The sequence below is a fragment of the Canis lupus genome, chromosome 26, assembly GCF_003254725.2.
Source record: "Canis lupus dingo isolate Sandy chromosome 26, ASM325472v2, whole genome shotgun sequence".
In the NCBI taxonomy this organism is placed as follows: Eukaryota; Metazoa; Chordata; class Mammalia; order Carnivora; family Canidae; genus Canis; species Canis lupus.
This window is the reverse complement of record NC_064268.1, coordinates 22,278,478-22,305,658: the sequence shown is the minus strand read 5'-3', so window position 1 is coordinate 22,305,658 and position 27,181 is coordinate 22,278,478. Positions and strand designations below refer to the sequence as shown.

General features: G+C 37.8%; 1 protein-coding gene across 1 annotated transcript in view; it reads left to right on the top strand.

Moving 5' to 3' along the window:
* The window catches only part of TTC28 (tetratricopeptide repeat domain 28), a 628,115-nt gene that overhangs the window by 19,521 nt on the left and 581,413 nt on the right, over positions 1–27,181 (top strand). The window contains 1 exon segment of the mRNA XM_025474404.3: positions 16,137–16,415. Within this exon segment, the coding sequence (XP_025330189.3) occupies positions 16,137–16,415 (279 nt within the window).

The window sequence follows — 27,181 nt, the reverse complement described above, 5'->3', positions numbered from 1 at the left end:
AATAGAGTAGTTGATTATCAAGTCATTTCTGGCAACAGATAGCAAACTTGATTAACCAGCATAGCCTTTTATTCTCTGTAGCCAGGAAACCTCTACCAGATCACTGCTTCCTACTGTTTTGTGGACTCCAAGTGAAAGAGGACGTCAACTACTGCCATTTTGACTTCTAACTTTCTAATTGATTAAGTTCTTTCCAGTTTATCTCTTAACTCAGGAGAAAGACCCTGAAGGCATGAAAGCATCCCCTGAGAGGAATGAAAACTACCCCTCATGCAATAAAGACAGCCCTGGGCCAGCAAGACCCTGCCTGATTGACCCTAGGACAATGATCAGCTTGACCATCACTGCTCACCTGCCACATCTACCAAACTTTGTCCCACTTTTTCCTTTTATAAATCTGGAAGTATTCTTGGCACTTCAGAGATAGTCTTTGAGATACTAGTCCCCTGTCTTCCTGGTGTTGTCCTCACTGAAATAAATTATTTTCTCAAACTCAACACCCATAGGACACATAATCCAATCAAGAAATAGGCAGAAGACATGAACAGACATTTCTCCAAAGAAGACATGCAAATGGCCAACAGACACATGAAGAAATGCTCCACATCACTTGGCATCGGGGAAATACAAATCAAAACCACAATGATACCACCTCATACCAGCCAGAATGGCTAAAATGAATAAGTCAGGAAACAACAGATGTTGGCGAGGATGCAGAGAAAGAGGAACCCTCTTAAACTCTTGGTGAGAATGCAAGCTGGTGCAGCCATTCTAGAAGACAGTATGGAGATCCCTCAAAAATTTGAAAATAGAGCCACCCCATGGCCCAGCAATTTACTATTGGGTATCTACCCCAAAGATACAAATGTAGTGGTTTGAAGGGGCACATGCCTCCCATTGTTTTTTTTTTTCCTCCCATTGTTTTTTAGCAGCAATGTCTACAATAGCCAAACTGGAAAGAGCCCAGATGTCCATCAACAGATGAATGGTTAATGAAGATGTGGTATATATATACACAATGGAATATTACTCAGCCATCAAAAAATGAAATCTTGCTTTCTGCAATGACATGGATAGAACTAGAGGATATTATGCTAAGTAAAATAAGTCAGAGAAAAGACAATTATCCTATAGCTCACTCATATGTGTAATATAAGACACGAAAACAGTGGACTATAGTGGAAGAGGAAAAAAATAAAATCAGAGAGGGAAACAAACCATAAGAGACCCTTAATCATAGGAAGCAAACTCAGGGTCACTGGAGGGGAGGGGATTGGGGGAACGTAGAAAAAAAATAAAATGTCTGCATTTTGTTCTTTTTTTTTTTTTTTTTTGTTTTTTGCATTTTTGTTCTTAAATAAAAAATTAAAAGTTAAAAAAGAAGAGAAAGAAATTATTTTCTTGTTTCACCACTGCTTGTCTCTCTGCCTTTGGATTTTGTCAGCCATAAGTGGCCAAACCTGGTCTATTTGGGATTCCTGGAGCCAGGTGTTCCTATACCCCTGCACTTCCACTGCACAAGGGAGATCCATGTTTCAGTTCACGTGTACACTAAGAATTACCTGTAGACTGAATAAAAAGAATAACTTGTTTACACACATGCTTTTTTTTTTTTTAAGATTTTATTTATTTATTTATTCATGAGAGACACACAGAGAGAGAGAGAGAGAGAGAGGCAGAGGGAGAAGCAGGCTCCATGCAGGGAGCCTGACCGGAGACTCAATCCCTGGTCTCCGGAGTCAGGCCCTGGCCTGAAGGTGGCGCTAAACCGCTGAGCCATCTTGGGCTGCCTGCTTTTTTTTTTTTCCCCAAATTTGTACAGATACTGTTAGATTCATAAAATATAAATGTATTTAAAGGCAATACTGAATTCAGAGTAGCCCTTGCTATTTATATTTTCTCACTTAGCTGTCTTAAAATGTACAATTAAGAAATCAGATACAGGTTTTGATGCTTAAAAGGAGTCCAGAGAGTAGAAAGTACTGGCAATGATTGATCTAGCTCAGAGGTTGGCAAACTTTTTCTGTAAAGGGCCTGATAGTAAATATTTTAGACTTTATGGGCAGTGCAGTCTTTGTTCTAATTACTAAATTCTGCCATTGTAATACAAAAGCAGCCTTAAACAGTGTATAAATAAATGGGTGTGCTGTGTTCCAATAAAACTATTTTTAAGATTTTATTTATTTATTTATGAGAGACACAGAGAAAGAGAGAGGCAGAGACATAAGCAGAGGGAGAAGCAGACTCTATGCATGAAGCCTGATGTGGACTTGGTCCCAGTACTACAGGATCATGCCCTGAGTCAAAGGCAGATGCTCAACCGCTGAGCCACCCAGGCGTCCCCCAATAAAACTTTATTTGCAAACACTGGCAGCTGAAGCTTGCTGAGCCCTGATCTAGATCTTGTTAAAGTTATTTCAGATTCTAAAAATTAAGTTTAAAAAGATGGAGGTGAGAAGGGGTTAGACTATAATCGTGTTTTACACCTTACAGAACACTAGTCAGATTGATAAGGAGAACCAAGGCAGAAGAAATGTAGATAAGTTTCCTTACAATTTGCCGCCCACTCACAAATATCTGAGATGGCTAGAGTCTTCCTGGAATTCACAACTGCCTTAATGTTAATCCTTTGCTAGAGGCAAAAAACAACCCTAGCTTGAAAATAGGCAGACCTGCAGGATCCTGTAAGTCTTCTTTGACCTGTTTAGAAACTTCCTTTATCTCTATCTACCCAAAGCCATTTTAAAGTATAAAATTGGGGTGCCTAGGTGGCTTGGTCAGTTGAGAATCCAACTCTTGATCTCAGCTCAGGTTTTGATCTTAGAATCGTGAGTTTGAGCCCTGTGTTGGAGCTCTGCCCTGGGCATGGAGCCTACTTAAAAAATTAAAAGAAAAAAAAATATAGTCAGTTGTTCCTTATGATCACAGTGCAGCTCTTTCTGCTCACTGTCCCCGTTCTTTAATAAAAACACCTTTTTGCACGAAAAATGTCTCACTGGTGTTCACTCCTGGCCTACGTCACATCAAGGTGATCAAGGAAGGAACTTCCTGCAAACCGTGACCCTTACATTGGTTTAAGATACACAGTTTGTAAGAGTACTGGTGACTGTTAAGTTGAGAGTCCCATCCTTCTGAATATAGGTGAGGTCCGGAGCCAATGACCAAGAAAGAATTCTTGAGACATCTTTGGTGCAAAATGGTTTTATTAAAGCATGGGGACAGGATCCCTGGGCAGGAAGAGTGGTTCCCCCGGGCCTGTGAGGAGTGGCCGATTATATACCCTGGGGTTGGGGGAAGCAAGCAAAGAGGGAGATTTCAAAAGGATTTTCATATGCTAAGGAGGACCTACAAGATACTGGAGGCTTTGCCATTGTCAAGTTAAAGATTGTTTTTCCCTCTAGCAAGGCATTAACATTAAGATGACACACGTATCCCACCCTGAGTGTGAGTTGTTTGTGGGATATCAGCTGTACTTTGTCCTCAACTAGCCCTGCTCCCTTAGCATTTCTATACTTGAGCTAGGTTTCATTCTCCTCTGATTGATGCTGAAAACACAGAAAATTGTGTTTTCATTAATAATGCATTCTAGGTTCTGGATTGAGTGTGTTTATTTGTAGTACCCTTCCTTCAAATGATCTAATGGCAGGGTTCTTTTGATCATATTTATTTCAATAAGAGTTCCTTTTCCTTGATCCTAGTGTACTTCACTTTGGTATTCTCTGGAAAAATTGTGAAAGACCTGAAATGGATTTGGAAAAACATTACTGAGTATCTTCAACGGAAAGCTAACTTGTCTGGAATGTCGTGTACCTTTCTGGGTCATCGGATTCTATGAAGTTTGCACCTTTCATTGTTTTTTAACTACTCCACAGCTCTGTTCGTTATAGATAACTGCTAGCAATCCAAATTATTCTTTTTCTTTTAAAGATTTTATTTATTTATTTATTCATAGAGACAGAGAGGGAGAGGCAGAGACACAGGCAGAGGGAGAAGCAGGCATGATGTGGGACTTGAACCGGGGTCTCCAGGATCACGCCCTGGGCTGCAGGCGGCGCTAAACCGCTGCGCCACCGGGGCTGTCAATCCAAATTATTCTTGTTCATAGATAGGCAAATGATTATTTTCAGGTGGAGGAACTGTTGATTTCATTTTCCTTCTCCCCTGGAAAAGGCCAGTTTATATCTATTTAGAAATTCATTTTCAGCATTGCTGATTGCTAATACATGTGGGATATTTTGAATTCTCCTCTGAATTGGTTGTAATATTTTACTGGGTCATTAATAAATGAGTTAAGTAGTCTTTGATGTGTGTTCATTTCACATTTGTGTGAGAATCATGATTTTACTTTTACAAAATGGATATTGTTAACAGGAACAAGGTCATTTAGTGATTTTTAATGCCTATCAAAAAAGAAAATCACGAAAGTACCAGTAAATTTAGAGATGATTAATACCCTCATGAATTATTATATCATAATTGCTGAAAAACCCTCTTGAAATTTAATGGCATGACATAAGTTATTTATGCTCACATGTTAAATATTTAAGTTGCATGTATTTGTGATTTGGTTGAGTTTGAAACTTTAGTAATTAATTTAGACCTGTGCATTTTGATTGTTATGAGTAAACAAGCAAAATTATTTTTCATATTAGTCCTAAAGGGAGTTAGTTGTTAGTCTAATAAAATGGTATTGATTTATAATCTCAAGTGAATAGAACAGTGTAGAAGCGCAAAGTTATGAATACTAGATTTATGTTTGCCAAAAAAATTCAACTGAGTAGATGTGAAGGTGTAATTGGCTTTATTCAGTGACTCTTGAATCAAGTAGCATTCTATCTAGCAAGTAGAAAGGAACTCTGGGGAGCTGTACAGAATGGAGGTCTTTTATAAGCAGAAGGGGGCAGAAGAAGAAAATTTCTAACAAAGGGTGGATTGTTTTAGGCAAGGTCACCTTCCTTCTGGGGGAAGGGTGGGTGCCCGTCATGCAAATTATCTCTGTAGTGCTGATCAGGTAATTCCCAACTGAGTTGTTAAAGGTTACATCCCTGAGAGGCTGAAACTGCAATTAGGTTAGATATTAAGTCTTGGTTTGCTATCCTAGGGCAAGTGAACTCCATTTTGGGCCTGTTCCTTTTGTTTTTTTTTAAACAGTTCCTTTTTTTTCTTAAGATTTTATTTATTTATTCATGAGAGACACAGGGTCAGAGAGAGAGGCAGGGACACAGGCAGAGGGAGAAGCAGGCTCCATGTAGGGAGCCCGACATGGGACTTGATCCTGGGTCTCCAGGATCATGCCCTGGGCTGAAGGTGGCGCTAAACCACTGAGCCACCCGGGCTGCCCATAAACAGTTCATTCCTTTTGATCAGACTCTTACATTAGCTGAGAGATATGATATAAATTTATTTTTTATTTTTATTTATTTTTTATTTTTAAAAACATTTATTTATTTGAGAGAGAGTGAGAGAGCATAACTGGGGGAAAGAGGCAGAGGGAGAGGGAGAAGCAGACTCTCCAGTGAGCAGGGAGCCCAAGATCATAACCTGACCTGAAGGCAGATGCTTGACCCACTAAACCACCCAGGGCCCCCCAAAATTTAAAGCGTTAATGTCACTTCCACCTATTGCCATGAAGTTCTTGAAGTGTTTGTCAATGCTTTGTGTGGTATTCATAGGTATTAACTATTTGCTTATTACTTTATTTTAAAAAATATTTAATTTATTTATTCATGAGAGACACAGAGAGAAGTAGAGACATAGACAGAGGGAGCAGCAGGGTCCCTGCAAGTCCCCCCTGATGCGGGACTCCATCCCAGGACCCTGGGATCATGATCTGAGCCAAAAGCAGGCGTTCAACCACTGAGCCACCCAGGTGCCCTTGTATTAACCATTTTTGCTTAATCTTGTGATATTCACAGGGCACAATTTCAGGTTCCTATTTTTTAAAGTTGGTCATTCTCTTTGTTCCTTTACTGATAATCTAGTCTTAGGGAGATCAATTGCTTAGTGTTAAGTGTCAGCAAACATGCATTTTGAGAGAATACAGTGTGTGCTAGGGAGACTACTATGACTATGACAAACAGGATAATTCCCAATGTCTGGAGTTTACTTCCTTCCGAGCCAGGGTCTTTTAGACCCAAACCAATCAAAATCAGGTGAGTCAAAGAAAGACATTACCCCCATTGAAGGAGTCACCTTTTTAAGCCAAGTGGCTTGCTCAGTAGGCTCAAGTAACTTGAGTTTCACCTTCCCCTGGGTGTTAATCCAGGTGCAGCAGGTAGTGTTGGCTAGGGAAGTAGGGCTCTGACAATGGAAGCAGATCTTGAATCACGAATGCCTCCTGGTAATTCCCATTTGAATCTGTGGCTCATTACTGGAAAGGTGACAGCTATGGAGGCTGGTAAAATTTTAAGTGTCTGTAGGCCACACAGGCTTTTTTTTTTCATGCTGGTTATCCTTACCTATATCCCCTTCTGTGTATAGAGCTTGGACACAAAGTTCCCCAAGTTTGAATGTTTTGTTTGTTGTGTGTGTTTGTTTTGTTTTATAGAGGGAGTGGGAAGGACAGAGGGAGAGGGAGATAAAGAATCCCAAGCAGGCTCACACCCAGTACTGATCCTGACTCGGTGCTTAATCTCATGACCCTGAGATCATGACCTGAGCTGAAATCAAGAGTTGGACATGTAACTGCCTGAGCCACCCAGGCCCCACAAGTTTGAGGTTGTTAACCAGAGACAGGGAAATAGAGCAGGGGATTTCTAGCATCATGGACAGATCAGAATTTTTGATGAAAAAACTAGCATTTAAAATCCCTTAGCAATGGTCTGGGAGACATGAGTGATGGCAGCCTCTTTCCAGGCCAATGCTAGAGTAAAGGAAAGAGAAGAGAGGGATTCATGTTTAGTTAAAGTTTGAAGTTTTGATGTGGCATTTTGGGAGCAGTTTACCTTGATGTCAGCTTCTCCTCTGTTTAGTTAGTTTTAATTTTGAGGTCTCCAGCTGGTGTATAGGACCACATAGATGTCAGGTGGAGATGTATTCAGCTGTGAGATATATACCCAAGATTCAAGTCACTGGATAGTGAGGAAGACCTGGTACAGTTCCTTCCAAGGTTCAAGAGGATTCTTTTCCTTAAAGAGTCTAAATTAGAAGGGTGGAAGAAAATTGGAAATGTTAGTTTGGAGAATGGTAGCCAGATATTTGAGGAAACTAGAATTCAAGGTTTAGTCCAGTTACAGGTCTATTACTTTTTTTTTTTTTTTTAATTCATGAGAGAGACACACACACAGAGGCAGAGACACAGGCAGAGGGAGAAGCAGGCTCCATGTAGGGAGCCCGACATGGGATTCGATCCTGGGTCTCCAGGATCACGCCCTGGGCTGAAGGCAGTGCTAAACCGTTGAGCCACCCAGGCTGCCCCAGTTATAGGTATATTACAAAGCCTCACAGGAAATTGACAGGATTAGAGGCTAATATAGACAAAGATACACAAACATAATTTTTCTTTGTACGGTTACCCCATTTTTTTTTTACAGTAGTTAATCACAGTAAAACTAATTTATTTGAATTGCATGTAGCCTGATTATTTATACAAGTGGAGCAAGAATAGTAATGTATCATAAGCTCTTTTTAAGGCTCTTTTGCTGAAACTTTTTATCTCAGGTTGGACTCTTAAAAGCTTCTGAGGCCAGGAAGCCAAGCCAGGGCTCACCATTAGATTTTACCTGCAGTGCTATTCCAGTCAGTCTTGGCAATATTTCCAATTGTGTCCTCTTATGGAGAGCAGACTCTTATTGAACTTATGTAAAGAACTATCTTGGGCAGCCCGGGTGGCTCAGCGGTTTAGTGCCACCTTCAGCCCAGGGCCTGATCCTGGACACCTGGGATGGAGTCCCACATTGGGCTCCTGCATGGAGCCTGCTTCTCCCCCTGCCTTTCTCTCTCTGTGTCTCTCATGAATAAATAAATAAAATCTTAAAAAAAAAAAAAAAAAAGAACTATCTTGCTGTAAAAAGAATACTCAAAAATTTCTGAATTCTGGAGGCATCAGGAAGAAAAAGTAAATCTTTTACCTTTGTTTACAACGGTGTATTTTGCCAAATTGTAAGTCATAGGTAGCTTAAGAGAAAAAGTTAATTTAAATCTGGACAAAATAACCAAAACAGCAATGTTTCAGACAAAAAGTCATAAAAATTTATAATAGTCCTCCTTAGTTAATTCAGTCCCATATAATTAATATTTGTTTTGCTTGAATCCAGTTCAGTTTTGTGATCTTAAAGCTGTAAAAAACCTGTACTTGTCAAAGTTCTTTCCATGAATCTTCCAGAAGATGAAACACTTTTGCAGAAACTCTTTTGCAAAAACATCTGAGTAAAACAATTATTCTATAAATGATAAAGATTTAAAATGCCCGTTGTTAAAGAAAGATCTAATGAGAGTTCATTATAAAGGAATAAACAAGAAAATTTGGTTACTTCTGTGACACACAACACTTGAAAATAGCTGGAATTATGACTAAACATTATCAGGGAATATCAGATTTGTAAGAATTTCATACAATATCTAGCACACTTATAAATTATATGTATACAAATATAAAATAAGTCTTCGTATTCTTTTTTGTTTTTTTTTTAAGATTTTATTTATATATTCATGAGAAAGAGAGAGGCCGAGATTTTGTATTCTTATTTGATAATGCTTCCCATGTAATATAATGACAAATATCCCCGATTATTTTAAAATTTCCCTTTTTAGGGAAGCCTGGGTGGTTGAGCGGTTCAGTGTCTACATTGGGCTCAGGGTGTGATTCTGATGTCCTGGGATTGAGTCCCACATTGGGCTCCCTGCAGGGAGCCTCCTTCTCCCTCTGCCTGTCTCTGCCTCTGTGTGTCTCTCATGAAAAAATAAATAAAATCTTAATAAAATAAGGGATGCCTCGGCAGCTCAACGGTTGAGCGTCTGCCATTGGCTCAGGGCACAATCCTGGAATCCTGGGATCAAGTCTCACATTGCTTCTCCCTCTGCCTGTGTCTCTGCCTCTCTCTTTGTGTATCTCTCATGAACAAATACATAAAATATTTTTTAAAAAATCTTTTTTTAAGGATTTAATTTGTTTATTTGAGAGAGAGAATGTGGGGAGGGGGAGGAGTAGAGGCAGAGGGACAAGCAGATTCTGTGCTGAGTGCAGAGCTCCATGTGGGGCCTGATCTCACCACTCTGGGATCATGAACTGAGCTAAATCAAGAGTTGGACACTTAACCTGAGTCACCCAGATGCCTCTAACATTTCCCTTTTTAGAAGGAGGGAGAATACATCTTTTAAGGTGTTTCAGGGATCCTCTGAAAAATCCCAAAGTTAAAAGACTTCATTTAGGATTTGATTTGGAGAAATTTGTTAAAAATATCAAAGGTCCTAAAATAGTTGGTCAAATAGGTCATTGTGAAACAACACTTAGTTATCCATTTAACAAGAGTGACAATAAAAGATTTTGCAGGCAAATACAGAAAGTTAAATTGTTATTAAAAAAAAAAAACCCAAACAATCAAAACTCCAAAAAACCTTAGCTGTTTTAATAGAGAAGATTCAGTTTTCTTAAGTAATCAGACATCTGATTAAGTCAGCACATAAAATTGTTTTGCCAAAACACAGAATCTTTGTTTTCTAGGAAGAATCTGTTAAAGAAAAACCTTTCATACTCTCTTATCGAGAGCAGACCAGTAGCCGAGAAAACTTTGTCCTTTTAACAGAGAGAAGAGCAATTCTAATTTTGTAGCTCCTCATTTTTATATTAAAGTTTATTTGCTTAACGAAATTTATTCTAATCTTTGCCAGTCATGACCATGCATAAAATTATTTTCGAAAGATTCCTTTTCTCCAAAGCTTAATGGCTTTAACTGGATATGTTGAAATTTAAAATCCTAAAAAGCTCTGAATTTTTAGTGAAAATAGAGAAGTAAACAATTATGAACTCTTATATTAGCATTCTGCAGATTGTCACACTTATAAAAGCTTCTTATAATTTTCTAGAAATGCATGCTTTCTCATAGTGACTTCCTCAGTATGACATAAAACATGTTTACTAATAGATCTCCTTTATCTCTTGTATTTTGTATTTTATACATATACCTTAAACTTCACAAGTCATTTTAGCTATACTAATTATTATTCTTTTCTTACTACATTTCCATGTTTCTAAGATCATTTTCCTTCAATATATATTTTAGCATTTCTTTTAGTGCAGGCCTGTGGATGAATTCCCTTAGTTTTGTTTTGTTTGTACACGTATTTATTTTACCTTTTAAAAAATTGAGATATGGGCAGCCTTGGTGCGGTGGCTCAGTGGTTTAGTGCCTGCCTTCAGCCCAAGGCGTGATCTTGGAGACCCAGGATCGAGTCCCATGTCGGGCTCCCTGCATGGAGCCTGCTTCTCCCTCTGCCTGTGTCTCTGACTCTCTCTCTGTGTCTGTCATGAATAAATAAATAAAATCTTTAAAATAAAAAGATAAAAAATTGAGATATAATTAGTATACCATAAAATCCACTATTTAAAAGTGTACAATTCAGTGTTTTTTAGTATATTCACAACCATCACCACGAATTCTAGAACATTTCTTTTTTTTTTTAAACATTTTTTTAAAAGATTTATTTATTTATTTATGACAGAGAGAGAGAGAGAGAGAGAGAGAGGCAGAGACACAGGAGGATGGAGAAGCAGGCTCCATGCTGGGAGCCTGACGTGGGACTCGATCCCGGGACTCCAGAATCGCGCTCTGGGCCAAAGGCAGGCGCTAAACCGCTGAGCCACCCAGGGATTCCCCCTAGAACATTTCTATCATCTTCAAAAACCCCTTACTCATTGGGTGACCCATTTTCCCCCTACCTCTAACCCTGTGGCAACCATAATTTGCTTTTGATCTCAGTGAGTATGCCTTTCATGGACATTTAATATAAAGTAAATCATACAAAGTATGGCTTTTTGTATCTAGCTTCTTTCCCTTAACATATTGTTTTAAAGATTAATCTATGTTCTTATGTATATCAGTATTTTTTTTTCTGGTTCCATTGTATGGCTATGCCACATTTTGTATATTCATTCAGTTGGTTTATGGACATTTGGATTATTTCCACTTTATGACTTTTATAAATAATGCTGATATAAACATTTGTGTCCACACATTTTCAGTTCATTTGGGTAGATGCTTAGGAGTGGAATTGCTGGATCACATGGTACCTCTATGTTTAACTTCTTGAGAATGTGCCAAACCTGTTTGCCACAACAGTCTTATCATTTAAAATTCTACCAGCAATGTATGATGGTTCCTGTTTTAATTTCATTTTTGAATAATATTTTCTCTGGGTATAGAATTTTGGTTAGCTGCTATTTCATCTTCCATCATTTCTATTAAGGTTGAAGCTTTGAAGATAGTGTGTCTTTCCCCCTTCCACTGTTTTAACATTTTCTCTTTGTTTTTGGTTTTTAGGAGTTTGATTGTGATATGTGTAGATCTAGTATTCTTTGTGATATCTTGGGGTTGGATGAAGTTCTTTTTTGGAGGGGGGAATGAAGTTCCTAAAACAGTTGGTTCAATATTCTATGAATTGATGTCTATCATTAGTTTTAGAAAATTCTTGGTCATGAGGTATTCAAATGCTGCATTTACTTCTCTTTTTTCTGGGATTTCAATTATATGTGTGTTAGACTTCTTGGGCATGTTTCTTATTATGTCTCTTATGCACCTACTTTCTCCCCCCAATCGTTTCTTTTTGGGTATATTTCATTTTGGGTATTTTTAATGGAGTTTTCCTCTGCTTTATTAATCCATTTGTTATGTCACATCTTATAAACCCATCTACAAAGTTGTTAATTTGAGGTATCATATAGTTTAGCTTTGGAATGTACATTGACTTCTTTATTTTTATTTTTTATTTATTTTATTTTTTTTAAATTTTATTTTTATTTCTTCATGACAGAGAGGCAGAGACACAGGCAGAGGGAGAAACAGGCAGAAGGAGAAGCAGGATCCATGCAGGAAGCCTGACGCGGGACTCGATCCCAGGTCTCCAGGATCATGCCCTGGGCTGAAGGTGGTTCTAACCACTGAGCCATCCGGGCTGCCCTGAATTCTTTATTATATGGCCAATTCTCTAGTGAAAATTTGTCTTATCTATTTTATTTTAATTATTTATTTTTTATTAAGATTTTATTTATTTATTTGATAGAGTGTGTGCCTGAGCAGAGGGAGGGGCAGAGGGAGAGAATCTCAAATAGACTCTGAGCTGAGTGTGGAGCCCACTCTGAGCTGAGTGTGGAGCCCAATGCAGGGCTTGATCTTACAATCCAGAGATCACAACCTGAGCTGAAATCACGAGTCAGACTTTTAATTGACTGGGCCATCCAGGTGCCCTATTTTCTATTTTGTTTTTAAAATAGAAATACAATTAGGGACACTTGGGTGGCTCAGTGGTTAAGCATCTGCCTTCAGCCCAGGGCATGATCCTGGCATCCCAGGATCGAGTCCCACATGGGGCTCCCTGCATGGAGCCTGCTTCTCTCTCTGCCTATGTCTCTGCCATTCTCTCTCTCTGTATCTCTCATAAGTAGGTAAAGGCTTAAAAAAAATACACAACTTATGTGTACCCTTTGCTTATCCATATGGGCCTTTGTGTAAATTTAAAAATATTCCTTCTCTCTAGGCATAAGAATAGCTTGGTGAGTGAAGAGAGATTTTATAAGATGTAGAAAGTGGCATGCCCCTTCCTCTAGGCAGTGCAGCTCTGGGCCAGGTACAAAGGTTGACTTTTTTATCTTACTTTTGTCTTCTTAGACAAACATACTTAGACGGTGAACAGATTCTAGTACATATGTGTGCCCTGGTATATAACGTAAGCTATGCTGTTTTCACTTTTTTTTTTTGTATTTTGAAAAAATAGGTAATATATGCATATAATAAAGTATCAGACAGTACAAAATAGAAATGTTGGTTCCTTTCCTACTCCTACCTTCCAGTCTTCAAACAACTCTCTTTTGAGGCAGTTATTCTACTGGTTTATATATTGTTTCTGGCATAATTAATCCATGTATATTTAAGCACATAAATGTGTGTACATGTATGTATTTTTTCCTTCCCCCTTTTTTTCATGGAAGATAACATATTCTATATCTCTCTTCTACAGCTTGATTTTTTTCTATCTTTCCATATCAGTATATAAAATCTGCCTCATTCTTTTGGCTAGATTTGTAGTATCAATTATATTGATCTATGAAAACTAATTTGTCTGTTTTCCTGTTGTCTGACATTTAGGTCATTTCTAACCTCATGCCAATACAAATCATGCTGTTACGAATATTCTTATATATGTGACTGTTTATATAGGTAAATGTATCTGAAGGATAAATGACCTGAAGTGGAGAAATTTCTAGAATTCAAAGGATATGTATCTTTTTACATTTTTGTAGCTATTCCTTACTTGTTCTGTAAAGAAATATTAGTTTCTAGTTCCATCAACAATGTATGAATGTAGCATTTTCCTTATCCCTTACTATGAAAGTGGAATGATAATTTTTTTCCACTAGTGTGAGAAGAGAAATAGTACCACAGGATTTAATTTTCTTTTAAAATAACTGAAGGAAGGATGCTTGGGTGGCTCATACAGTTAAGCATCTGCCTTTGGCTTAGGTCATGCATGTTCTCAGGGTCCTGGGATTGAGTCCCACGTTGGGCTCCTTTTTCAGTGGGGAACCTGTCTTTCTCTTTTCCTGCTGCTTCCCCTGCATATGCTCTCTCTCTCTGACAGATGTATAATAAAATCTTAAAAAACAAAAATAACTGTAGTCGTGAGGCGCCTGGCTGGCTCAGTTTGTAGAGCATACAACTCTTGATCTCAAGATTGTGAGTTCAATCTCCATGTTGGGCCTAGAGCTTACTTTTAATAAATAAACAAAACTGAAGTCATGGGATGCCTGGATGGCTCAGCTATTGAGTGCCTGCCTTCGGCCCAAGGCAAGATCCTGGAGTTCCTGGATGGAGTTCTACATTGGGCTCCCTGTGAGGAGCCTGCTTTTCTCTCTGCCTATGTCTCTGCCTCTCTCTCTGTGTGTCTCTCATGAATTAATAAATAAATAAATAAATAATCTTTAAAAAAATGAAGTCACACATTAAAAAAAATGTGCCTAGAAGCCATTTGGAGTTTCTTTCTTATGATCTGTCTGTACATATCCTTCTTCAATTTTCCTATGTCCACTGGATTGTTTTTTTCTTATCTATTTGTAGATTTTTATATAGTAAGAAAATGAGCCTTTTGTTATGTGTCACAAGAGTTTTTATTTTTTTTATTTTTTATTTTTTTTATTTTTTATTTATTTATGATAGTCACAGAGAGAGAGAGAGAGAGGCAGAGACACAGGCAGAGGGAGAAGCAGGCTCCATGCACTGGGAGCCTGATGTGGGATTCGATCCCGGGTCTCCAGGATCGCGCCCTGGGCCAAAGGCAGGCGCCAAACCACTGCGCCACCCAGGGATCCCAACACAAGAGTTTTTAAAAATTGGTTTGTTAGGCAGCCCCGGTGGCTCAGCAGTTTAGCGCTGCCTTCGTCACAGGGCTGATCCTGGAGACCCAGGATCGAGTCCCACGTTGGGCTCCCTGCATGGGGCCTCCTTCTCCCTCTGCCTGTGTCTCTGCCTCTCTCTCTCTCTCTGTGTCTGTCATGAATAAATAAATAAAATCTTTAAAAAAAATTGATCTGTCACTCATCTTTTTGCTTTTTTTAAATCTATTTTTCCATAGAAATATTTAAAATTTTTATGTTGTCAAATTAATCAGTCTTTTCTATTTTTTGAAAAGATTTATTTATTTATTTATTCATGAGAGAGACACACACACAGAGAGAGAGAGAGAGAGAGAGGCAGAGACACAGGTAGAGGGAGAAGCAGGCTCTATGCAGGAGCCTGACGTGGGACTCAATCCTAGGTCTCCAGGATCAGGCCCTGGGTTGAAGGCGGCACTAAACCGCTGAGCCACCTGGGCTGTCCTAAGTTTTTTTTTGTTTTTTTTTTTTAATTTGAAACTTACATATGCTCATTGTGTAACATTTGGATAAGAGAAAATTTTAAGGAAATAAAAATAACCCATAATTTTATATTCAGAGATAACTCAGCATAGTTAATATTTTGATTTTGTTTCTTTCATCTTTTTAAGTGCAGCCATCTTAATATGGTTGAGATCATATTTTTCTACTTGGCTTATATTTGCATTCTTTCCCTTACTATAACTTTACATATGTCTGTCTGTCTGTATGTATGTATATAATCTCTACACCCAATGTGGAGCTCGAACTCAGGACCCTGAGATCGAGAGTCCCATGATGTACCAACTGAGCCAGCCAGGCTTTATTCAAATCATACACAAATGTATTGCTACTCTAGTTAACTTAATACTGCCCTCCCTTAGTATTAACTGTAAGTTACCAAGAAAAGCCCGAACTTTCTTCTACATACATTCATTCATTCACACTCTCAATAAAAAAAAAAAAGTAAATATATATGTTTATAGCCATATGTATAAATAAAAACAGGGACAGGGGATCCCTGGGTGGCGCAGCGGTTTAGCGCCTGCCTTTGGCCCAGGGCGCGATCCTGGAGACCCGGGATCGAATCCCACGTCGGGCTCCCGGTGCATGGAGCCTGCTTCTCCCTCTGCCTATGTCTCTGCCTCTCTCTCTCTCTCTCTCTCTCTATGTCTATCATAAATAAATAAATCTTAAAAAAAAAATTTTAAAAACAGGGACAACTGGGTGGCTCAGTGGTTGAACATTGCCTTCGGCTCAGGGCACGGTCCTGGAGTCCCGGGATCGAGTCCCACATTGGGCTCCCTGCAGGGAGCCTGCTTCTCCCTCTGCGTATGTCTCTGCCTCTCTCTCTCTCTGTGTCTCTCATGAATAAATACATAAAATCTTAAAAAAAAAAATATATATATATGCATATGCATTCAAGGTACTATGTTAGGTACTTCTTGGAAAGTTTCTTGTCTTTCAGGATACAAAAATTTTCTTTGTAAAGCAGTCTATGAAGAATGTCCCTGTTCTCTTGAGGTTCAGAGAAGGAAACCCTCTGGATTATCTGACAAAGTTTCTTTCTTTGTAGATTCCTCTCTTTGGTGCTAAGACTATTGGTCGGAGAAGTCCCGATGGACCAGTGTTGAGCAAAGCTGAATTTGTTGAGAAGGTTCGTCAGAGTAACCAGGCCTGTCATGATGGTGATTTTCACACAGCTATTGTTCTGTACAATGAAGCCCTGGCTGTTGACCCACAGAACTGCATCTTATACAGCAATAGATCTGCAGCCTATATGAAAATCCAGCAGTATGACAAGGCACTGGATGATGCAATCAAAGCTCGACTTCTCAATCCCAAATGGCCAAAGGTAGAAATATCATTTAATTTCATAGAATCATTTGTGCTGATTTCTTATTTTAATGTAACATTTAATTGAATTTGTAGTTATTAATATTTTAATAGTCTGTAAATCAGCAAAGTGTAGAATGGCCTCATTGAGCTGGTACACTAGTTGAATGGCTTCCCCTTTTAATGCTTTGAAACTGTACTCTCCATATTCAAGTTTAATTCTTTTCCTGTATATTTGAAATTGGCATTTTTCCCCCCACTAGTTCCTTAATAAGATACATGTTAGTCATTTGTATAGGTTTTGACATTTCCTTTTTGCACAGATGTTTATATGGGAATGGTTTCTTTTTTTGCTTGAAAAAAGTTGAAAATAATTAGTTTTAATATTCCTTGTCAATGACTACTTGTTTTCAGAATGATATTTAATCGGAGAAACAGTTTTTTCCCCGAATACATCATTTTAATGATCTCTGTTCCCTTGAATGGTTTAAGGCTTGAATTATCTTTGTTTTGTATATACTTTGTTTCCAGTGTGCCTATTTACCATCTAACCCCCAGTCTATTTTAGAAAAATTTTCCTAAGATGTACTGAAATGTTTGAGATATTTTTTTTTACTGAACCACAAAAGCATTTGATCCCATTCGTGGCTTTCTGTTATGTTAACAAAAGTTAATGGATATTTGCTAGAGATTTAAAAAATATTTTTACTGTCTTATTAATGTCATAATCATATTAATTTATACTTTAACTCTGGTGGGTACTTTTGACCTCTTTCAGTGGAATTTCCAATGTTGCTGCTGCTTCATGAATTTTTTAGTATTTTGTAATTCCTAAAAAGAGTTCTTTTATAACTATAATTATCGTAAACTAAACAAAATCTGTTTTAAAAAATTGTTATATGGCACCATTTGGGAGTTAGAATGCAGTTATCAAAGGACAGACCCAGGTTCAAATTCTTTCTCTTTTGCTAATAACAGTATGGCTTTTGGTAAATTTTTTAACCCCTCTGAGGTTAAGATAAATGGGATAATAATACTTCTCTTGTAAGGCTACTTAAGAGAGATAATTTGTTACTTGTACATGGTATGTGTTTGGTAAATAATAGCTATGATTGTGACATTTTTATTAAAGGTACAAATTAGTAAACTATTCCAGCAAGACTTAGCTAGTATCTTCTCTTTTTCTTTTTCTTTTCCTTTTTTTTTTTTTTTTTTTTAAACCTGTGGTTGATGCAGTGAGCCTGATAAATAGCTTAATTTTCAAATTAAGTATCTCCATTCCTTCTTTTTTTGGGTCTGGATATTTTATGTTCTTATGTTTGTGAATATTTTTAAAAATTCATTTATTTCAGAGAGAGAGAGAGAGAGAAAGAGAGAGAGAGAACACAATGGGGCGGGGCAGAGGGAGAGGGAGAGTGAGAAAGAGTCTTACGTGTAGACTTCAGATATGGAGCTTGATCCCATGACTTTGAAATCATGACCTGAGCTGAAACCACCAAGAATCTGTTTCTTAACCAGCTGCCACCTAGGCACTCTCTATGTTGAACACTGTAAAACTGTTTATCTGTTTTCGTTTTTCTGTGTCATTCTCCTTCCTTTTGTTAACCTCTTGTGATTTAACACAAAAAAATGATTTTAAAAGGTGCATTTTTATGATTATAGGTGAAAATGAACCTTTTAAGGTAACTTCTATGAAGTTTTAGTTTCTGATTTTTTCCCTGTATAGTAAGTGAAGATCTTTTGCTCTATCAGATAAATAAAAAAATAAAAACCCAATGTGATTTATAATAAAATTAATTTATAAAGAAATTTCTACTGCTGCATAGTTTTTTTCATTTCATAAAAACTTTATTTTATACTTATTTTTTCTAGGAATATACTCAGTATGTAAAAGAAGGCACACTTGTACTCTTTTGCCTTAAAGATATGTCTTAAAATTTTACCAATTCATTTTTCTTTTCATTTTGGCTTTTCTAACTTTTTTATTTTTTTATTTTTATTTTTATTTTTTTTATATTTATTTATGACAGATACAGAGAGAGAGAGAGAGGCAGAGACACAGGCAGAGGGAGAAGCAGGCTCCATGCACCGGGAGCCCGATGTGGGATTCGATCCCGGGTCTCCAGGATCACGCCCTGGGGCAAAGGCAGGCGCCAAACCGCTGCGCCACCCAGGGATCCCTAACTTTTTTATTATAATCATTTTGCTTTTCTGAAGTGTTTCTCTGAGATGTCAGTATTGTCTAGTTTAATGAGGGAAGCATAAATTCCAATTTCTGTCTGTCTCCGTGGTAATTTTTTATGTAAACATCTAAGGGCTCCAGTGATTGGATACAGTCTTTTATTTATGTCTATTTTGTCTTAATGAAAAATGATTTTGGTTTGATAAGGGCTGCAAAAGAGGTCTGAACAAAGCAATATGAAAGCTGCCCAAAAAGAATAAGCCAGTCTTTTTTTTTTTTTAATTTTTATTTATTCATGATAGGCACACAGTGAGAGAGAGGCAGAGACACAGGCAGAGGGAGAAGCAGGCTCCATGCACCGGGAGCCTGACGTGGGATTCGATCCTGGATCTCCAGGATCGCGCCCTGGGCCAAAGGCAGGCGCCAAACCGCTGCGCCACCCAGGGATCCCAGAATAAGCCAGTCTTATTACTAAATTATGATACTTATCTCTGTCTCTTAGCTGTTGTCCGTTTATGTTCATTTTTTTGGTGTCCTGTTTAAGACATACTTCTCTTACTCAGAGTTATAAAGTTTTTCTTAGGTTTTCTTCTAGGATTTTCATAGTTTTTTACCTTTAGGTTTATGATTCATTTGGGGTATGATATGAGGTAGAGGTCAAGATTTATTTATTTTTTTCAATACAGATAACCGTGTTTCAGCAACATTTATTGAAAAGGCTATCCTTTCTCCATTGAACTACCTTTGGTACCTTTGCCACAAACCATTTGACTGTAAAAGTATGAGATTATTATTGGTTTCTGTTTTGTTCCATTGACCTATGCCCTAACCACATAGTCTTGATTACTAGCTTTATTGTATGTCTTGACATCAGATATTGTGAGTCTTCCATTTTTGTTCTTCTTTTTCTGGATTGTTTTTCTTTTTCTTTTTCTTTTCTTTAGGGATTTTATTTATTATGCATGAGAGACACACAGAGAGAGGCAGAGACATGGGTAGAGGGAGAAGCAGGCTCCTTTCAGGGAGCCTGATGTGGGACTCGACCCCCAGACTCAGGTGTTCAACCGCTGAACCATCCAGGTGTCCCTGGATTGTATTTCTTATTCTCTCTGTATTTTTATGTAAGTTATAAAATCAGCTTATCAATTTATTCAGAAATCCTACTGGAAATTAATGGGATCTCACTGAACTTTTAGAGAAATTTGGAGAAAATTGCCTTCTTAACATTGTTCAGTCTTCTAATCCATGAACATGGTATAGATGTCCATTTATTTAGTCTTCCTTTCATTTTCCATTGCAACTTTTTGTAGTTTTAGTGTTCAGTTCTTGCACAATTAAAAAAATTATTCCTAAGTATTTTGCTTTTTAAAAATACTTTATTTATTTTAGAGAGAGAGAGCACATGCCTGTGCATGTATGTGCATGAAGTAGGGGAAAGGTAGAGAGGGAAGGGCATAGGAGGTGGGAGAGGGACAAGCAGACTCTGTGGTGAGCACAGAGCCCAATGAAGGGCTCAATCTCATGACCCTGAGATCATAACCTAAGCAGAAACCAAGAATCAGATACTTAACTGACTATGCCACCGGGGTGCCCATAAGTATTTCGCTTTTTGATGCTATTATAGATTGATTTAAAATTTTTTATTTTCTATTTTTTCATTGATAGTCTACAGAAATATATTTTTGTACTTTATGTCATGTTAACTGTGTTGAATTCACTTTTAAGTTCTAATGGAGTTTTTGCAGATGCTTCAGGATCTTTTTGTACATGATCATAAAATCTGTAAGTAATGACAGTTCTTTCTTTCTTTTGCATATGATTTTTATTTCTTTCTCTTGCTCCATTTTACTGGTTAGGATATCCAGTACGATTCTGAATAGAAATTGTGAGAGCAAACTTCTTTAGTCATTCCTGATCTTCATGGGAAAGCATTGAGCTTTTCATTGTTGAGGATGATGCCATTAATTTGGTGGAAGATATTCCTTTTAATTTCTATTATGACTGAGTATTGAATCTTGTCAATTTTTCTTCATTTGTTGGAATCATAATTTTTTTTCTCAGTCTTTTAGTGTGGTAAATTAATTTGATTTTGTTTTTGGATGTTAGGCCAAACTTGCATTCACAGGATAAATACCACTCAGTCATTATGTCTTATTCTTTTTATGTATTGTTTGACATGATTAGCTATAATTTTTTTTAAAGATTTTATTTATTTATTCATGAGTGACAGAGAGAGAGAGAGAGAGGCAAAGACACGGACGGAGGGAGAAGAAGGCTCCATGCAGGGAGCCCGACGTGGGACTTGATCCTGGGACCCCGGGGTCACAACCTGAGCCGAAGGCAACCGCCCAACTGCTGAGCCACCCAGGCATCCCATTCTACATTCTTTCTTGAATGTATTCCATATATATCTTATGCAGTTTATTTCCACAGCCAGTATTACAATCTAGGTTATTCTTGTTTCATTCTCATTTTGTTGTGGAATTTTTTTTCTTTTTTTTTGTTGTGAAATTTTTTATTGTAACAATGTTCTCATGAAAAACTTTCTGTTAAAAAAAAAAAAAACGGGGATCCCTGGGTGGCGCAACGGTTTGGCGCCTGCCTTTGGCCCAGGGCGCGGTCCTGGAGACCCGGGATCGAATCCCACGTCGGGCTCCTGGTGCATGGAGCCTGCTTCTCCCTCTGCCTGTGTCTCTGCCTCTCTCTCTCTCTCACTGTGTGCCTATCATAAATAAATAAAAGTTTTAAAAAAAAAAAAAAACGTTCTGTTGTTCCATGTTTCGAGTGACCTGATATTCAAGAGTGCACAAGTGGTCACATTTGCACCTTTATTTCTTGCTACTGTGCTGACAAATATACTCTTCTTGTTGATCCAGTCTTTTCCTTTTTCTTCTTCCTTCCTGTTTATGCCAAACTCTGTGCCTGGAGTTTTCTTCCTTACGCCCAGTATTATTTGGCTAAGTAGGTCTAGTTCAATTCTCACCTTTCCCTGAAAGCTACGTTGAGCTTCTGTGAATATAACATTCATTGTCTATTACTCATTTCAATTAATTATTTATATTTTTAAAAAAAGATTTTATTTATTAATTCATGAGAGACGAGAGAGAGAGAGGCAGAGACACAGGCAGAGGGAGAAGCAGGCTCCATGCGGGACTCAATCCTGGGATTTCAGGATCACACCCCGGCTGAAGGCAGGCACTAAACCACTAAGCCACCCAGGGTCCCCCTAAAAACATTTTATAAGTGCATTGGAGCATAAAATGTTTTTTTTTTTTTAATTTTTTTTTAAAATTTTTATTTATTTATGATAGTCACACAGAGAGAGAGAGAGAGAGGCAGAGACACAGGCAGAGGGAGAAGTAGGCTCCATGCACCGGGAGTCCGAGGTGGGATTCGATCCCGGGTCTCTAGGATCGCGCCCTGGGCCAAAGGCAGGCGCCAAACCGCTGCACCACCCAGGGATCCCTAAAATGGTATTTTTTAAGCTAGATAATCTTTGTGATTTTTTAAAAGATTTTATTTATTTATTTATTTATGAGAGACACAGATTGAGAGGCAGAGACACAGGCAGAGGGAGAAGCAGGTCCTCATGGGGAGCCTGATGCAGGACTTGATCCTGGCTTCTGGGATCATGCCCTCAGCCGAAGGCAAACACTCGACCGCTGAGCCACCCAGGCGTCCCTAAGCTAGATAATCTTAATATGTGCCTTTATTACACACTTTTGGGAGTATGTATGTTTTTTATAATTTCAATTTTTTTAGTAAGAAATTTATTTATGGAATGTTTCTGCGTGCTAGGCAGTTTTTTTTTTTTTTTAAGATATATTTATTTTGGGGGCTCCTGGGTGGCTCAGTTGGGTAAGGGTCTGTCTTTGGCTCAGGTCATGGTCCTGGGATTGAGCCCTATGTCAGGTTTCCTGCTCAGTGGGGAGTCTGCTTCTCCCTCTCCCTCAGCAGCTCCACCTGCTTGTGCTCTCTCTCTCTCATAAATAAATAAAAATTATTTATTTATTTATTCATGAGAGACACACAGAGAGAGGCAGAGGCACAGACAGAGAGAGAAGCAGGCTCCCCGTGGGAAGCCTGATGTGGGACTCAGTTCTAGGACCCCAGGATCACAACCTGAGCCAAGGGCAGAAGCACAACCACTGAACCACCCAGGCACCCAAAATAAAAAATTAAAAAAATATATTTATTTATTTTTGAGAGAGAGTGTGTGTGGCATGCAGGGAGGGGCAGGGAGAGGGAGAGAATCTCAAACAGACTCCCTGTTGAGTGCAGAGTCCAATAGACCATCCATCCCTGGATGGTCTTTTCATTATTGAAAGTGGGATATGAAGTATCCAGTTACTGTGGTTCAGTTTTCTTTCTTTCTTTTTAAAAAAATTACTTATATTTTTTAGTAATGTCTACACACAACGTGGAGCTCAAATTCATGGACCCAAGGTCAAGAGCTACTTGCTCTTCTGACCCAGCCAGGCAGTCCCAGTAGTTGAAATCAATCTTTCGTTCTTTCTCTCTTTCTCTCTTTCTCTCTTTCCTTTCTTTCTCCCCTTTTCTTTCTTTCTTTCTTTCTTTCTTCTTTCTTTCTTTCTTTATTTCGTCTTTTCTTTCTTTCTTCTTTCTTTCTCTTTCTCTTCTTCTCTCTCTCTCTCTTTCTCTTACTTTCTTTCTTTCTCTTTCTTTCTTTCTTCTTTCTTTCTTTTCTTTCTTTCTTTTCTTTCTTTATTTATCTCTCTCTTTCTCTCTCTCTCCTTTCTGAGGTTTTATTTATTTGACAGAGAGCACAAGTTGGTGGAGCAGTGGGCAGAAGCAGAGGGAATAGCAGGTTCCCCGCTGAGCAAAGAGCCCAATGCAGGACTCAGTTCCAGGACCCTGGGATCATGACCTGAGCCAAAGACAGATGCTTAATTGACAGAGCCATGCAGGTGCCCCTGCAATGGTTGAATTTTATGTCCAATTCTGTCAGTTTTTGCTTCATGTATCTTAGAGGTTTTGTTTTTGGATATTTATATTTTTATGATTATTATATCTTCCTGGGAGACTAATCTTTTTATCATTACAGATTATCCTTCTTTTTCTTTAGTAATAATTTTGGTCCTAAAATCTATTTTGTGGGGCAGCCCAGGTGGCTCAGCGGTTTAGCTGCTGTCTTCAGCCCAGGACGTGGCCCTGGAGACCCGGGATCCAGTCCCATGTCGGGTTCCCTGCATGGAGCCTGCTTTTCCCTCTGCCTCTCTCTCTTTCTCTCTGTGTCTCTCATGAATAAATAAATAAAATCTTAAAATAAATAAATAAATAAATAAATAAATAAATAAATAAATAAATAAAATCTATTTTGTGTGATATTAATATAGCCTTTCCCTCTCTCGGCTATTATTTGCATATATCTTTTTCCATACTTTCCTTTTCAACCTATATATGTCTTTGAAACTAAAGTGAGTGTCTTATAGACAGCATATAATTGTCATATTTTTTTTAAATCCATTTTTCCAATCTTTTCCCTATGATTGTAGTGTCCCAAAATAAGTCCCTTTATATTTAATTTAATGTAACTGCTGATAAGTTACGGCTTTTGCTTATCTTTCTGTTGCTTGTTTTTTATGTCTTTTTTTCTGTCTTTGTTATTTGTTTTCTATATACCTTTTTCTATTTTTTATGTTATTTTTATTATTTTTAAAAATATTTAATTAATTTATTTATTCATGAGAGACACACAAAGAGGCAGAGACACAGGCAGAGGGAGAAGCAAGCTCCATGCAGGGAGCCTGATGTGAGATTCAATCCTGGGACCCCGGGGTCACGCCCCAAGCCAAAGGCAGATGCTCAACCGCTGAGCCACCCAGGCATCTCATCTTTTATATGTTAAATAAATGTTTTCTGGTATGCCATTTATATTACTTTGTTTCTTTTACTATATATTTTTTAGTTATTTTTTTGGTGGTTGCCCTAGAGATGATAATTAGCATCTAAATCTATATCAATTTAATTTAATTTTTATTTTTACTATCTATTTATTTATTTATTTATTTATTTATTTATTTATTTATTTATTTATAGGATTTTATTTACTTATTCATGAGAGACACACAGAGAGAGAGAGAGGCAGAGACACAGGCAGAGGGAGAAGTAGGCTCCATGCAGGGAGCCTGATGTGGGACTCTATCCTGGATCCTGGGTTCATGCCCTGATCCGAAGGTAGATGCTCAACCACTGAGCCATCCAGGCATCCCTGTTTTTCCTTTTTTTAAAAGTTTTATTTAAGTGATCTCTACACCCCCTGTGTGGCTCAAACTCACAGCCCCAAGATCAAGAGTTGCATGCTCTTTTGACTGAGCCAGCCAGAAGCCTTTCATTTTTTTTTTTTTTTTTTAAAGATTCCATTTATTTATTCATGAGAAATGCAGAGAGGGAGAGAGAGAGAGGCAGACCACAGGCAGAAGGAGAAGCAGGCTCCAGGCAGAGAGCCTGACACAAGACTTGATCCTGGATCTCCAGGATCATGCCCTGGGCTGAAGGCGGCACTAAACAGCTGAGCCACCCGGGCTGCCCACCAGAAGCCTTTCAACTTAATAGTATGCAAAAACTTTGCTCCAATATAGCTCCATTCCTTTATCTTTTGTGCTATTGATGTCATACAAATTACATCTTTCTACATTATAAGCCCATCAGCATAGTTTTATAATTACTTCTTAATGCCCCTATCTTTTAAATCATATAAGTTGTTTTTCGTTATTGATATTCTCTGTTTGGTGAGACATTTTCCTTTAGTTGTTAGGACATGGTTTTCTCTGCTACTTTGAACATGTTTATAGTAGCTGATTTATAGTCTTTGCCTAGTAAGTTCAATCTTAGGATTTCTTCAGGGACATTTTCTATCACCTGCTTTTTTTGCAGTATGTGAGTCATACTTACCTGTTTATTTCTAGGTGTCATCATTTTTCGTTGAATACTGAACATTTTAAGTAATATGGCAGTTTTGAAAATCAGATTCTTCCCTTCCCATCCCTTGACTGGATTTATTGTTGCTTTTGTTGTGCCTTTTTTGAGTTGCTTACTTCCCTCAACTAATTTTTTAAAGTCTGTATTCTTTGTCATATGCAGCCACTGAAATCTGCTCAGATAGCTTAGTGGCCAGCTACTAAAGGGACAGAGGTTCCGTAAATGCCTTGAACCAATAAGTTTCCCCCTGTTTGTTGACAAGTTCCTTTGGGTGTGTTCTGCATATATTCAGTACTCTGGCAATTTACAACTCTTTATTAGCCTTTACTTCCTGCTTGTGTAGAACTTCAAGTTCATCCAGAGGTGAGACATGAGGGCATTCCTGGATCTTCTTGGCCAGGTTTATGGTCCTATGCATTCCTAGATTCCCAAGAATGTTTGGAGTTTTTCAAAGCCCTCTAACTCTCCAGATTTTTAACTTTTTTCTTTAGCTTCTTGTATACTCACCTTGTATTGCTACATCAGGCAGCTATGATGTTAGACAATTGCCACTGATTTTGTTTGACACATGTCTCTTGAAGAGGGCTGTTTGCACTAAGTTGTCTCTGAGCCAGGTCATAGAAAGTCCTGTGAATTGAGCTTTCTTAGGAAGTCACCAGCCAGGTCAAATAGTGATAATTTCTGGAGTTGGGGTGTTTAGAGATCTCCAAACCATTGGCTCCTGACCTTCTGGTGTTTGTAGGTATTGTTATCAAAGTTAAGAGTATATATGTATTAAATTCACAGTAAATATTTATAATAAAGTTGGCTATCTTTCTTATATAATTCTTTTGCATAATTTTATTCTTGTTTTTAAGGAGGTGAGAATTTAGTCATTCAGAATCTTTTTGTAGACAGTTGGAATGATAATCATGAAAGGGGATTTTTTAAAATTAAGAATATGACACCTTAAATTTAAATGAAACTATTATGCTATCATAAGTAAAATCCATCTCAGCCAGCTGTTACTTCTATTAATGTTAACAGGTTTCATTACCAAAGCAAATGGTTATTACCAACTTATCTTTGGGACTAAATGGTTTCTTCTTATTAATATAGGCTATTATTTTGCATGTCTTAAATATATGATTTTATGATAGGCTTATTATTTGTATGCATTTGAAGCTATGTTATGGGTGCTTTGGGTTAATCTGTAAATTGTACATGCACACATGTAATTTTTTAATTAAGAAGGTAATTCAAAATTACTTCTGCAAAAATATCAAACTATAAAATTTTATATCCCTTATCCACTGCTCATTCCTTTTTTTTTTTTTTTTTAAAGATTTTATTTGTTTATTCATGAGAGACACACAGAGACAGGCAGAGACATAGGCAGAGGGAGAAGCAGGCTCCCTGCGGAGAGTGCAGAGTGGGACTTGATCCCAGGATTCCGGGATCATGACCTGAGCTGAAGACAGATGCTCAACCACTGAGCCACCCAGGCACCGTACTGCTGATTCCATTCTCTGTCCCCCATTACAGTCCTAGACTTCACTGTTTTTTTTTTTAATTTAATTTGAATATCTTTCAGACCTTTTGCAATACATCTATAGCTATGCAGAAATGAATACATATTCCCACATACTTTTTTTTTTTTTTTTTTAAGTAGACTCCATGCC